The sequence below is a fragment of the Arachis hypogaea genome, chromosome 5 (genome assembly GCF_003086295.3).
Source record: "Arachis hypogaea cultivar Tifrunner chromosome 5, arahy.Tifrunner.gnm2.J5K5, whole genome shotgun sequence".
NCBI lineage: Eukaryota > Viridiplantae > Streptophyta > Magnoliopsida > Fabales > Fabaceae > Arachis > Arachis hypogaea.
In genome coordinates this window covers 39,449,849-39,465,840 of record NC_092040.1, presented here as the reverse complement: position 1 = coordinate 39,465,840, position 15,992 = coordinate 39,449,849, and the positions used below count along the sequence as shown (strand labels likewise).

Genomic DNA, 15,992 nt, shown 5'->3' with positions numbered 1-15,992 from the left:
AGATATCCCTAGCATGACGCATTTTGACGAGTGAGTGTGGGGGGTTTCGGCTATCATCCCTATCGTCAAAGGCAAACCGTGAGGCCTTGTGTGCGAAAGCGGACAATATCGTGCTAACGGGTGGTCTGGACTATTATAGATGGTATCAAAGACGGAGCCCGGATCAATGTGCCAGCGAGGGCGCTGGGCTCCTTTAGGGAGGGTGGACGCGTTTTGATGAGTGAGTGTGGGGGGGGGGGTTGCAGCTATCATCCCTATCGTCAAAGGCAAAACCGTGAGGCCTTGTGTGCAAAAGCAGACAATATCGTGCTGGCGGATGCTCTAGGCTGTTACACTATCGAACCACTTTATCGCCTCTTTGGTTAACGTCGTTGGGAATGCTTTGCAACGAGTTGCATCTGACGTGTCATCCAAGTGCATCTGACTTTTAAAGTTGTTTAGATGATGTCTCAGGTTGGTTGTTCCATCATAGATATCCATGTCGGTGCTTTTATAGTTTCTGAGACCCTAGCACGCATGATTTCTTCGATAAAAGAATCTGCAAGGGACTCTTATGCTTAAGTTAGCAAAGATTTTAGGCAGGTTTTTAGTAGATTGGATTCGAAGAATACCTGAGAGGGTTAGGGTATTTATAAGTGTAGATATAGAGTCAATAACCACCTTTTAGAGTAGTTTCACTTTTGATGGTGGATAACCGTTCTCTTTTGTTAGAGAGGTTGTTGGGATCTCCTTTCTAGATTACTAGGAGATATCTTAGTAGTTAGTTACTTATTTAGATAAGTAGGGTTAGACTCCTGTCAGCCGTGTGACTTTATATAGTCGAGTAAGTAGTAATGAAGATCTGAATATTGATATATGTATAGTGTTGATAGAGCTTTATCCATTTTAAGTCTCGTTAAATTGTGAATCAGATATGAACAACTGGATTAAATATCAATATAACAAAAGAGATCAATTACTTAATCTTTTTGTGTTCTAAATAAATTAATTATATTTTTTATAAACAAATTATACATAAATACAATAAAATAGATTAAGTACATGACTCGTGCTACTGCAGAGTATATATTAGGAGTCTAATAATATAACTAAATGTTACTTAGTTAGTATTTGTTGTTTATATGATTACAATATAAATTATTTTTATTGAAGTTTTAATTTTTTTTTTTGGTTGTAAACAGTAAAAATGTGTAACAACATTTATTTAAATATATAATCATAATATCATAATAGCTTTTATATTTATGTGGAATTTGCTAATATCACCTAGAAAAATAATAAAATTATTTTAACCTTTATAAACAGAGAATGAAACAGTCTTATACATTTAATGATGAATTTTTATATACGAAGACTTTTCTAAATTAACAGTCTTAGCACGGGTCTTACACTGGTCCTTGTAATGGATATATCTGCATTTCTCGTCTAGATCTATCAGTATGATTGGATCAAAAATAAATTCAAGTCTGGACCGTTAACAAGTAAGCAATAATATAAGCACAACGTCATCATAAGCATAGATATGATATTAAAGTAGCATGAATACAGAAGCAAGGATGATGACGATACATCCACAGCATAGTTCATGATCATGACTAGCAAGCTATATATAAAAATGTATAACAAAAGCTGCAGTCCAGGCTCTTGTAAAACTAAGCAGCACTATACACGCAAGCTAGAAAGAGAGTAGAGAGCAATCAATTAATTAACCACAACACTCCCACTTTAATATGTCTCCTTATTTATTTATCCTATATATGGATCCCATATAGAGATGGAGTGTCTAAGGAAGACTGTGGGGCTTCTCAAGGTCCTCGAGACTAGTGGGGCGGAACCAGGCCTTCTCCTCCAGAACGGAGTCCTTGATGGCATCAGCGGTGGGAGGAGGAGTGGGTTGGTCGGTGCCGGCAGGAGGACCAAATACTCCAGTATGTGGGTTTGGGGCCCAATACTTGCCGGATTGTGTTGCATGGATCACATCGTCAGGGACTGCACCAGCGTGTGCCTGCTCATCCGGGTTCTTGTCGTACACCGAGCTGTATCCTGCCTTCCTGTTTCCCAATCCCAATCAAATTAGTTATAATTCAAAACAACATATGGAAAATAAGATGCCTTCACACGAAAGTAAATATGATAATTCAAAGTCATTTCATGATAAATTAGTCAATCATCTAACCCAATTATCATTTTTACATGGAAAGATTTATATGTAAATACTCACTCAAAAAAAAATATTATACATGATAGATGCTAATGCACTCCCAAAAAAATAGAGTGCATTGCTCTTTAAACACTAAAGCATAAATTTTAAATTCTAAATTTTAAATTTTAAATCATAAACTATGAATCTAAATTCTAAATTTTAATTCTTAAACTTAAAATTATAATTACTTAATTTAAATTATTACTATAAAATATAAGTAAGAAATTAAAATTTATTTAATTAGCAAGAAATACAGCACTTTTTGCTTGGTAAAAAAGTTCTAAGGATGAACCATCATACATCTGTGATCATTAATTAGTTACAATTTTTTAATTAAACAATGTGGACCCCAAAAACACACAAAAAAAAAAGGTGGATATGTGGGCTGGGCATTCCCAGGCAGAATAGTGATCAAAAACAGATAAGTGGGTTATCAGACCAAAAACGAAAAGAGAAGGAGTGGCTTGACCACACAAAAAGGAGGAGGAGTGGAGTTAGGTGTCAATATGTCAAAGGCAAAAAGATTGGTAAACACGTGATGGGTATATATGAGCTTATCGAGATGTGGACCTACAACCGACTCACTCAATCGCTATTGCAATTAAAGTAGGATTTTCCATGCCTCCTTCTGTCCTTCAACTTCTTCTATGTGCGGGTCATCATATTTATTGCAATTGCACAGGTGATTTTATTGTCACCTTGCCATGACCATTCCATCAAATGCATCACACTTCACGCATACCGATATATTTATATTTAATGGAGTATAGATGATAATAATTGTATAATTTAATCCCATGAAGTCAAGAGGGCAAAAAGGGGATTATACAAGCCGCCACCTGGGTCTGAGCAGGGTTAAATAAACGACTTTTATAAATTTATTCAAAGCATGAAACACGCCTTTGTTTTAGAAACACCTAATCGTCAAAAAATAATGCTAATTCGTACGCCAAACAGAATAGCTTTTAGCTTCTCGCACTGTTCTAACAAAATTAAGACTGAATGCTAAGAATGAACCACAAACATAAATTAAATAAAACTCTCAATTATATTATATAAATCATATATGCAAGGGATGGTATTATGGTAATTCACGTAACAAAAAATGATAATTTAAAAATATTAAGTGAATATAGATGTAACACAATAATAAAGACTTATTTGGGTAAATTTTTTTACATTTTTTTAAACAATTTTTTAAAAAAATTAAAAAAAATTATATTTACATATTTTATATAAAAATATTTTTTTATTTAAAATTATATTTAAATATGACGATAAAATTTTTTTTTGTATTTATAATATTAAAAAATCTTTTTTAAATAAAAAGTCTTTTAAAAAATATATTATAATCTATAAAAATAGATGTTTTTATTTTTTTAAATATTTTTATTATTAAAATTTTATCAAATATACTAAAAAGTAAAAAAAAAAATTCATAACTTAATAATACCCAAACCAGTTTTAAATTTATATACTGACAAGAAATTGATGTATCAACACGAAACAACTCATTTTCAAACTTTGAACTCGCAAAGAAAAAGATAACGTCAAATAATATATAGGACCGTCCAAAGTGGCAAGGAATACAGAAAATATCAAGATGGACAAGAGCATAGTCTACACTCTACGGTCTATAGATGAATGGACCTAGATTTTCAATATCGGCAGTAAGGAGGATTCTAATATTAACCCGCATAATGCAAAGAAAGTGATGAATGACACAAAGATTCTAATCAGATATCATCACCACCACCGTGTCTCTTTATAATCAAAAAACAACCCGGCACAACTTGGGTCCATTAAACTAACTACTAGTTAAAATTCAAATAATTATCTAAATATATCAGTTTAATTATTATGGGTCTGTTTATGTTGGACCCTTATAATGGAAGGTTACCAATTTACCACACAAAAAAGGAAAAAAAATAATAAAAAGGCATAATCTTGAACGAATATAAGCGAGAGATTGATATTCGAGAGGGTACAAGTTCGGGGACAGATGGAAAGGACCCACGAGGGGTTATGGAGGAAAACGACCACCTCCATTCAATTCCCTTTTCTTCTCCTACCAAGGATTAAATAGTATTTTCCCGTGCCACAACAAACTTTTTCCGTACATTATCAGCAATCTAAAAAACCACTATCTAGGAGAAGATGCTTTTCTTTTCTTTTTAATTTTCCCCTTTTTTGCTTTTTTTTTTTTTCCTTTACCTATAAGGCTGTAAGTCTGTAACATTGTGAAACCAAAAACAAAATAAAAGGACAATGGGAAAAAAAAAGGACAATCACCTAATAAAGAGGTGACACTAAAGAAGCTTCATGAGTTCAATACAGAGGAGAGTCCATGATGAAGGGAGGATATGATTTTTTTTTAAACTATATTGTTTAACAATGGCTACAACAATTTATGATGTTATTGTTTAAAAGAGGAATAAGATAAGGTATGGTAAAGAGACATGGAAAAAGATGGGACTGGGCATGCGTGAAAGCGAGAAAGAAATGCCAAATTTAGTGACGAGGATAAGAAAGGAACTGTATCCAAATCTAGGTGGGAATTAAATTTCCCAATTATGGCGACAGCCAAATTTCCAGGAAAAATTGGAGATGGTTAATTACTTAATTAAAGCGATAAAATAATAAAGATAATAATTAAAAGGGTTCCCAATGTTAGGAAAAGACGTTTTGCCTTATCAAAAATTTAATAAATGAATAAAATAAAATAAAGACATGGTGATCTCCGGCAACGAAGACTCTGTAGCTGCAACAAGAGAAGATGCCACTTCTGAAGAAGCATTGACTAATACTTACAAATTCACAAAACAAAATCGATCACACTTCAAACAAGACTAATTATTATGATATATCATCATTATTCCTAATCAGACAAGTAATTACTGATTAGTTAAACTTAATTAACCAAAAATGATCATCCATCCACAATAACAAGCAATAATCAAAGCAACCACAAGCAGCAGCAACAGATTCCATGAACGAGGAAGAAAAGAAAGGGAATCAAGACATAGAAATGATGAACAGTTGGAAGAAGAAGAAGAAGAAGAAGATACCTAGAAGCGAGGGCAGGGGAAAGAGAAGAGGAGTTGGAGTTCCAGATCCGGTTTGTGCAGAGTCGCTTCCCCAAGGCAGTGATCCCTCGACTGCTCGAATTGGCGGCCATACAATGATACCAACTACCACGAACGAAGTGTGATCGATTCAGCAGAGAATGAAAGTGGTTAGAGACGACGGATGAGTAGCTGTGACTTCAGAGTTGTTGTGTATAAATACCACTATAGAGCTTAGTGGATAATTATCTTGCCAAATATTAAATTGCCAAATTTTTATTTCTAATAAAAAATATTATTTTATATGCTGTCCCACCTTCACCATATCTTATCAGCTCTAGTCACACCTTATTTTTCGTCGCGCCAGGTATAAATTATTTATGACAAATAAATATTATTATTTTAAATTATTATTTAATATATTTAATTTTAATACATTAATAATCTAAAATATTTATATAATTGTATAATTATAATTATTGTTTTGATAATTATTCACGTGATTCATATAAAAAATAATTATTTTTACAATTATGTAATTAATATACATGTAATATAATTTTATACTGATAATATATTAAAATTAAATTTTTATTTAATTAATAATAATTTATATTTATATTAATAAAAATTTATATATATATATATAATATATAATTTATATTTATATTTATATTTTATATATAAAAATTAATATAATTTATATTTATATTTATTATAATTTATATATATATATAAATTAGTAAAATTTATTTATTAAAAATAATTTAATATTTATACTCTAATTATTAACTAAAATTATTAAAATTTACGGATCCGTAAAACTTTTTATATAAATTATTAGAGACATTTTTTTAAATGTTTGTTAAAAACAAATACGCCTAATACTCATATATAATTGATTTAGAAAAGATAATAACAGAATATATGAATTGATATAGTGGGAAGGAATGTAAGAAATTTAGATAGTACCCAACACGTACAATAACGGTCCCTGTCAACGACTTAACGTTTCCATTTACTTCATTACAACCGCCGTTACCTACTATTATTTATTGATTCTTTTCATGATTTGATTATTTTACCAAAAATGCTGGATGTATTTTAAAAGTTAATTACTAAATTAATTATTATATATTTATTATTATATATGTCATTTCACATTATTTTTAATGTGTATTTTACGGTTGATTTAATATAATAGTATGATTATTATTTTATTTATTTTCTATAAAATATAAACACTTTTTAATTTGTTGTATATGTGTTTTGGATATATATTTTATTTATTTTTTATAAAATACAGATATTTTTTTATTTGTTATATCTGTGTCGGACATATTTTAGATACGACACTCATCAACACTTATTTAACACATATCTTCTGTATCTAACCGTGTCTTAATAGAAAAAAATTACTCACCAAATATATTTAGACACATTTAATTAATATCACAGGTTCATGTGTCATCATATTCAATTAACATATATTCTTAAAATAAGTTTAAAAATAATATATATTATAAATTATTAAAGTAAAACATATTTTAAATAATTTATACAATTAAATATAATTAAAAAATTAATTTATATTTTAATATCAATAAAATACCAAAATATCATTATAATTTATCTAAAAATATTTTATATTTTATATATACATTATGTTCCTATATCATATAAAAATATGTCAACATATTTCATGTCCGTATTAATGTCTATACATCATAGCTTACTTCTTTCTTCCTTCTTCTTTGTTGATTTATAATTACCTTTACTAGTTACTCCTATTTGTTAACATAAAATTTAATTACAAAATAAATATAAAGTATTCAGATCATACAAAAATAAAGCTGCTGAATTTATTAATTAAAAATATTCTCATGAAAAATTACTTCTATCAACTATTTTTTAAATACTTGCAAAATGTCCATATAAAAAATATAAAAAAAAATAAATGTTAACTACTAAAATTACATATTTGGAAATGATTTTTTCAACAAACTTTTTCTTGGAAAATGTCAATATAGTTATAATTTTCTAGAGTTATCACCATTATAAATTAGTCACATTTAAGTGTTACATTAATACACAATTATCACATTAGTATTTCTGTTATCGATATTAACTTTTAAAAATATAATTAAAATATATTTAAAATATTAAGAATAAAATTAAAACAAATTCAACCTTAACTATATTTTAAAAACTTTTCAAAAGTATTATAGCTAAAAAGTATACTTTAGGTGTTTGGTTAACTATGTCTTTTTTATGCTATACATGGTGGGGGTATTATAATGAGTTTGAGACCTCTTGATATATATAAAATTAGTATCTATTTTAATTTTTGAAATTCGAGTTTCACCTCAATTTGGACACCAAATTTCAATTTACCTAATCAAATTCCAAAAAGTTAATTAACTCACATTTGTTTTCGGATGATTTTCATCAACAACGCGCTAACTTAGTCTTACAGACCGCCACAAGTCCAGCCCGATTGACCGACGGGTCGGAGCACCGTTTTCGATCCAAGCTCCGAACCATCTCACACAATAGGGAGAACTCAACGGGTCAGTTCTCAACACCCGACCCGAAGCGCGCCCAACTTGCCACTAAAAGGCCCAAGTCACCACGTCCAGTGACCGATCGGGTCGGTACTTTCGGGGCAGCACCCGAAACCCCGACCCAAAAACTGGAACGATCTGCTCCTCCCCCCTCCCCTCCCCCCATATGGATCAGGATAGCTCATAGAAGTTTCCTGACCAGTGGGCTAGGTCACCTATGGGCCCACCCAATACAGTATATAGAGGAAGAGGCCATCTCTCCCCCCAAGATACGTAACATCTTACCTAATTTGGCTATTACCTCATACGAATACTGACTTAATCGTCAGAGTGTCCTTGCAGGTGGTCACCTCCCTCATCAGTACCGCCTCCGGCGTCGCCAGCTTTCATCCCGCTCCAAGTTAGTCTAAGGCCTCACCCGTTCATCCTCTCATCGTCACCCGACCCGTCGAACATCCAGAGTCTCTCAAGTAACAAACAGTTAGATAGTTAAGTTGCTACATTTGACACACAAAACAATAATGTTTTATATGCATACCCAATTTTTTTTCAATGCAACATCATTTTATGCTAACTAAAGATTAGACTTAGTATGAGCAGTGATCTCCCTAACCCTTGCTCCTCTTCTTTTTCTTCGTGCATGCGTTACTCTTACAAAGAACAACCACCACCAGTATTGACAAGCATCCTCATTAGTTTTGTTTGTCCAATCAACAAGATTTCAACTTTTTTTTATGTATTCGGACACCACCACAACAAACCTTAAGCTGTAAGAACTCACACATGATCCACCTTCCAATTCTATATCCTCTCATTTGTCAACGAACTCTCATCTCCATATCATCAACAATACTACCAAAGAAGAGAAATTAAGCCCTAAAATTGGGCATGCAGTTGCAAAATTTTGAGGCTTAATTGTCAGGTTTCGTTTGGAAAGCTGTTGTTAGAAAATTATTATTTTTTAATTTATTTATGGATAATATATATTAATTATAATTATAAATTAAGTTATTTTATATTAAATTACTTATATAACGGTTATCTATTGCTATAAATGCTGAATTAAATAAATCATTATTATTTTTAATTTAGAATTAAATGAGATTAAAATTAGAAACACTATTTTATTATTTAGGTTTTCAGATTTAATGACTATCACACTCAAATATAAATATTGACTTCAAAACTTTGATCTCCAAAACATTAAAACCGTTTCTGCAGTTTTTTTTATTAGAAGAGTTGTGATTCAACTTTATTAAAAATGCAAAAAATTTTGGTCGATAAATATAAAAAAATCACAAGAGTCAAGTTTTCTCAATCACGCTGATGAGTTCAGGTACGCTTTCACTCATAAATATTTCTTTCTTAATAATTTAACATAAATGATTTTGAGATTAAGAAAATCTTAGAAATTTCAATAAGTAATATTAGAGTCATCTATAATTGAGTTATTGAATATTTGTGTACTTTTTTATTATTTGAATCTTTTTATCATGAATTTAATTTTAAACCAGATAAAAAAATTGTATTTTTTTATGTAAATATATGCATATATAAAAAAACCATGATCCTTTAGTGAATCATATAAAATAATGATAATTTTAATGTTGTCGTGTTTTTTTTCTTTTGTGAATTCAAAAGAAAGAATAAATATTGTATGATGGCATATAATAAAGGTTTTTTTCTGCCATGTAACAATTTAAATTATAAAAATATGATAACTATTAAAGACCTACAATATTATATAGTTATTATATATTATGTTTTATTTTATAACATTTTTTTTGTGTTATATAAGTATTTTCAATTCTTTTTACATAAAAAAAATAATAATAATTTAGATTGTTATACTCATCTATTGTATAAAAGTTTAGTTTTGGAATAAATTGATTTAATATTATACTACCAAAATAATCTTTTTTATAAAAATTAATTTATTTTAGAACATTAGAAATAATGATATACAATTTATGCAAATATTGATTGTAAGACCTAAGATTTTTAAAAAATTATTTTTACTGAAAAGTAAATAAATCAAAGTTATGAGACTTTGAGTTTTAAATTAATTTGAATTTATATAATTTTCAATTACAATTGGATATTTTTTTAATTGAAATTAATAATTTGAGTTTTTGATTAATTAAAATTTAAAGTTTTAGTAATTGGAAATAAAAGAGAGTTTTATATATGATTTAAATTAAATAATTGAAAGTTTTAATTAATTTTATAAATAAAGAAAAATTTATTTAATTACTTCCACTTTTAAAATTAGAATATTTGTTTAAAAATTCAATTGGCAAATTGATTAAATAAAATGGTATTCTTAAAGTAATTTTATTGAATTGAATTTGGTTTTTAAATAAATACTCTACCTAAACCCTAATTCCTAAATCAAAACCTTAATTTTACCTAACCCTAACTCACCACTGTCATCCCTTTCCCTTTACCCCACCCACACACATGCGTAACACCAGCCACACACACCCGTAACACCACCTACACACGCGCAAAGATGACGAACACACACACAGACGACGAAAAGAGAAAGAAATGAGAGGAACGAGGGAGAAGGAGAAGAGGGCAGGGAGTCGCGTCGCCACCGCGCCGTCGCGTCCAGCTCATGCCGTTGTGCTCCTTGCCGACGTCGTCGAGGTTACCACGCGTCACGTCGCTGAAGGAGCTTCGCGCCAGTCACGACGTGCTTCTTGGTCGTCGTTGAGCAGAACCGTGAGAGGAGAGAAGGTCGCGTGGAGGAGAAAAGGACCGCTGGGTGCCGCTGCACCTTGCCTCCGTTGCCGCTGTCGCCACTGGTTTGCCTTGGCCGTGGTGAGGAGCACGAATGAGAGAGTCCGTGGAGGAGAGAGGGAGTTTGCGAGGAGAGAGAGAAAGGTCCTGCACATTGACGATTGGATTTTTGACGGTTTAGAAATCACAAATGAATTCTCGTTGCAAGTATAGTTTCTAAACCAATCACTAATCCTTTCATACAAAAAGTTGTTTGTCACTAAAACAAACCCCTAAATTTATAAACCGAAGTATTGGACCTCGGGTCGTTCTCCCTAGGAATTGTAATGAAGTGTCTTGTTATTGGTTGTGAGTTATTTTGGGGTTTTTGAGATTATGGACAAGAATTATAAATGGCAAAGAAAATAAACTAACAACTAATAAAGCTCTTGGCAAGATATGAGAACTAGAAGTCCTATCCTAGTTATTCTTCTCAATTGTGATGAGAATTGTTCATTGCTACCACTTAGTTAACCCTTACTAAAGAAAGGAAAGTCAAGTGGATGAATTGACTTGAGCCACAAGTTCTAGCCAACTCCCAAGGAAAGACTAGCTTTAGTGCACTCCAAACCAATTAGCAATCTCTCCAATTATCAATCAACAAAGGAATTAGATAACTCAAGTGTCACTAATTACTCTACCTAGGCCAAGAGGAACAAAATCTACACTAAAACTAGAAGAGACATTTTATCAAACACATAGAGTGCAATAGAAGTAATCATCATTAAATGCAAGAATTAAAGGAATCTACAACTACAAAAACAAGAGATCAACAATAGAAAAGCAAAGAAGAACAATTACTATGAATTACCTCTTATTGAATTGAAAGAAAATGGAAGGAACAATAGTAGATCTACAACAAAGCATAAGAACAACATAAAGGAAATTACAATAAAGGAATAGAAGAAGATGAATGTAGCAACAAAGAATTGAGAGATAGAAGTAGAAGAAGATGAATTAAAATCTAGATCTAAGAACTAATCCTAATCCTAATTCTAGAGAGAGGTGAGAGCTTCTCTCTCTAGAAACTAATTCTAACTACTAAACTAAACTAATGGTAACTAACATGTGTTTCCCTCTTCACTCCTTGGGTTAAATAGCATCAGAAATGAGTTGGATTGGGCCCACAAGGCTTCTAAAATCGCTGGCCACGTTTTGCTTCAAGTGGACTAGGTGGCAGCAACGGCGCGTGCGCGTACTATGCGCGTGCGCGCCACCATACTTGTAGCAACTATGGCAAATCTTATATCGTTTCGAAGCCCCGGATGTTAGCTTTCTAACCCAATTGGAACCGCATCATTTGGACCTCTGTAGCTCAAGTTATGGTCGTTTAAGTGCGAAGAGGTCGACTTGACAGCTTTCCGGTTCTTTCATTTCTTCATGAGTTCTCCAACTTTTCATGCTTCTTTCTTCATTCCCTTGATCCAATCTTTGCCTCCTAAATCTGAAATCACTTAACAAACATATCAAGGCATCTAATGGAATCAAGGTAAATTACATTTAGCTATTTTAAGACCTAAAAAGCATGTTTTCACTCTTAAGCACAATTAAAGGAGAATATACAAAACCATGCTATTTCATTGAGTAAATGTGGGTAAAAGGTGATAAAATTCCCTAAATTCAATACAAGATAAACCGTCAAGTTGGGGTTTGTCACACATTGCCATGCTCCTTGCCGTCGCGACCCCTCATCTCTGCCGCTGGAGCCCTATCGTCTTGGTAAGCGTTTTCATTTCCAAAACCTCTTGAAATCACTATTCTGTTCTGAGTTGTTAAAGGTTTGGAGATGTTGGTAACGTAGGGTCGTATTCTGGATCTTGCGTGTCAAGTTTAGTGGCTATTGCATGCGATATCAGGCTGTTGCGTCGTCATCGGAGCTGCCGCTGCTTTGTTTTCTCAGTTATTCGTAAGTCTGGGTAGAGTATCGGTGTTTGCATGTTGCGATTGAGGTAGGGTCTTTTCATAAAATTTATTTTAGAGTTGTTATAAATAGATATTGATGTGAAAAATATATTTCTGTGATTATGTTTGTCTTATGAATGTGGTTTTTTGTTGGACTGAATTACTGATTGCTTGAGTAGTGTGTGATTGTTGAATCGAAAATTGGTTTGTAAAGTTATTTAGTTGAATATTATGAAAAGTGGTTTTTCTTGATTTTGTAGTTAATGTAACAATGTAAATGAATTGGTTTTGGAAATAATTTGAGATATGAAAATGAATTGATTTTGGAAGCAGTTTGATTTTGAATTAGTTTGATTTTATAAATGATTTAATATTGGAGCTGGTTTGACTTTGAAAAAGATTTATTATTAGGATTGGTCCGATTTGAAAATAATTTGATATTAGAACTGGTTGAATTTTGAAAAATGATTGAGATTTGGAAATGGTTGAAAAGGGTTTGAGAAATGTTTGGATGGGACCCAAAATGGGTGACAGAATTTGAGTTTTAGAGGAGATGCTGTCTAAATTCTTAAAAAAATTAGAGATTTCATTTGAAGTGCTTGTTAGAACGCTTTGAATTTTTAAAGGATTTTATAATTTGATTTTGAGTTATTCAAAAAAGGATTACGTTTTGAGTTTTGCTTTATTTAGAAAAGAATGAATTGTAGTTGAGAAAGTGCAGAAATGATGATTTGTAAATGAATGAGACATGCGACCCAAGATAAGAGGCAGTAGCGTTATCCACTTGATCCGGAAAAGAGATGAGGAATAAGAATGATGAAAACTAAGTTTGAATTATGAAATTGAATTAAATGATATTGAGAATGGATTTGAAAATAAAATTAAATTTTAATTGAGATATATGTGACCTGGTAAGATGCAGTGGTGTTATCCACTTGCTCCGGATAAGTGTTCTAGACTTCGGGTAAGATGCAAGGACTGAGTTCTATTACCGCTTACTCCGGATCGAGAACTATAACACCGCCTGGGTAAGAGGCAGTCGTGAGGTTGTCCCCTGTTTTGGGTATATGAGTAAGATGCAAGGGTTGTGGCGATATTCCACTTGCTCCATGTTTGGTGTTCTGTCCAATGATTAGCTGCCAGGACATGTCGGATTGGCTGTATAACCGACAGATGAGCTCATCAGCCATAGAACATGCATTCATCATATGCATCTATGTAACATTATTTGGGTGTGCATATTGTAATTGGTTTGCCTATGTGAATAATTATGTTTAACTTCTAATTGCTCTACTTGATGTAACTGCTTGATTGTGTTTGAACCTTCTTACTTGTGTTTGTGACTGAGATGATTGAATTGTGGTGAATGGGATGTTGATTGAGTTGTTTAGGTCTAGCACCGTGATTGATTATGTGAAGGGCCAAATGCCGTGATTGGTTTCTGATTGAGTATTAGTTAAATATGAAAAATTAAGCTGGTTCAGCATAGACTTAATGAACCTATGCTTGGAATAGGTTGGTCATTCATATAGTCTAGGAAACTTTTTAAGATTTGAAATTGAGGTATAATTGGTTGTGGTAGGATGTGGGGCTATGTTTCTCTGATATGGTATGTTTTGGTGTTGATTATGAGCATAGGAAGTTGGTTTTGAATGGTGAATGGTTGAAAATAGAGGTTAGAATATTTTTGTGAAAATTTTATTTTTGGCCGAACTTCGGCGAGTTATAATTTGGCTTTCGTACCCCCAAATTATTTCAAACTTGTTTCAAATAGAAATTGGGTTCGTGAAGTTTATGTCGTTTGAAGAACGGATGAAAAATATTTTAAAATGAAAAAGTTATGCGCGATGGAAGTTTGGAGTGCAAAGTTGAAAATTCTGCAGCATTCAACATTTTTGCTGTTCTGCATAACTTGAGTACGCGACCACTGCACGCGACGCGATCAACCTATTTGAGTTAGGTATCTCGCGTACGCGAGCATAGAAAATTGCACGCCCATGCGTATGCGTGGCCCACACATATACATGACCCCGGTTTTCAACAAATGAGATTTTTGTGATTTTGACATGCTTTTGATCTTCTAAACCTCTATTTACACCCTATGACCCTAGAACTGAGTTGTAAGGATAGTTAATAAGAGGATTTGAGCTAGGAAGGTGGGACAACTTGAAAGTGAAGGATGATCTAGAGTAACTGAATTGAGATGTTAATGATGAGATTGGGGATGACTGTGTGTGGCCAGAATGGTCGAGATATATGTGTGGCCGGAATGGTCGAGAGGGCAAGGTTTGTGTGCGATCCCGCTTGCTTGTTAACTTGAAAATGTATTAGGATGAAAAGTTGAGGATGGAAGTTTCCTCTCTTGTCATGATGGGGATGTGGAGAAGGTGAAAAGGCACTCTCCTTCGTATTGTTTCTCCCACATTCTTCTCTGGTTGTAAGGTGGAAAGGCACCCTCTTTCGATGTGGAAAGGCACTCTCCTTCGTATAACTTCCAGGAGAAGGTGGAAATGCACACTCCTTCGATGTGGAAAGGCACTCTCCTTCCTTTATGATCCTTCTGGAGATGTGCAACCTAGAGACAAATATCTGGGTTAGCTACCAGATATGTCGAGTTCTGGCAGTTTAATCGTCACGTGAGCTCACGGCCAGTAGGTCAGACATGCATCATGTTGCATTTGTTTGCTTTGTTTGGGTGTGTATAATTGTTTTGGTTTGCTTATCTGATAAATTTTGTTTAACCGATAACTTTGATACTTGCTGTAACTGTTCTTTAAATATGTTTGCCTCGTATTTGCTTGTGTTTGTGATTATCTTTCTATTTTGAGTACCTTGGTGGCAGACAGGTGATAATGTTGATTTGATTTAAAAGGGGCCAGAAGTCGGGTTGAGTTTATTTAGGCCAGAGGTTGAACTGGTTTGATTTGGGTCAGTGGTAAGGGTTAGAGTTAAATGAGACGGGAAGTAAACTTCAGGGTTAGAGATATATCGTTATTTGGGTACCTTAGAGAGTTTTACCAAATTTATGGTTCGGTTTATTCCTTTAGGTTCTATAATATGAGTGTCGGCGTTCTAGGATTGCCTCTGCCTTTTCGAGGACCTTATTTATTATATATGTGGGCACCTTAACCATACTGAGAACCCATGGTTCTCATTCCACACAATATTGTTGTTTTTTAGATGCAGGTTGAGAAGCACCACTCTATATTCTGGAGACTCTGATGAAGCGAAAAACTCTTGGGACTCAGGGTTTTATTTTTACTTATATTCATATATGTATTTAGATTCTCCATCTTGTATTTTATATTTGTCCCTCTTAGAGGTTGGCTCGAAGAAACAAGTTGTCAGTTTTCTGTTTTGGCTTACTTTTGGATTTATCTGTATATATGTATATATATGCTCTGGCCGGTTTAAACTTCGCGAGCCGAGTCAAGAGCTTTGCTATCTGTATCCTTGAAAATCTTCTAATATGTA

The 15,992-nt window shown here is 32.7% G+C and overlaps 1 protein-coding gene across 1 annotated transcript; it reads right to left on the bottom strand.

The window, feature by feature from the left end:
• Positions 1-1,494: 1,494 nt before the first annotated feature.
• Positions 1,495-5,628, bottom strand: LOC112801365 (late embryogenesis abundant protein At5g17165). Its single transcript, XM_025844040.3, has 2 exons — positions 5,272-5,628; positions 1,495-2,051 (listed from the first exon to the last, which is right to left on the bottom strand). Exons 1-2 carry the CDS (start codon positions 5,379-5,381, stop codon positions 1,784-1,786), a joined length of 378 nt encoding a protein of 125 aa, XP_025699825.1. The 5' UTR covers positions 5,382-5,628; the 3' UTR covers positions 1,495-1,783.
• Between the last annotated feature and the right edge of the window lie 10,364 nt (positions 5,629-15,992).

What these genes read in the sequence shown, in the direction of transcription:
- LOC112801365 (XM_025844040.3), bottom strand. Translation starts at nt 5,381, where the DNA reads ATGGCCGCCAATTCGAGCAGTCGAGGGATCACTGCCTTGGGGAAGCGA. An exon ending in TCCCCTGCCCTCGCTTCTAG is followed by an intron (nt 2,052 to 5,271) that starts GTATCTTCTTCT and finishes ATTGGGAAACAG; the next exon opens with GAAGGCAGGATACAGCTCGG.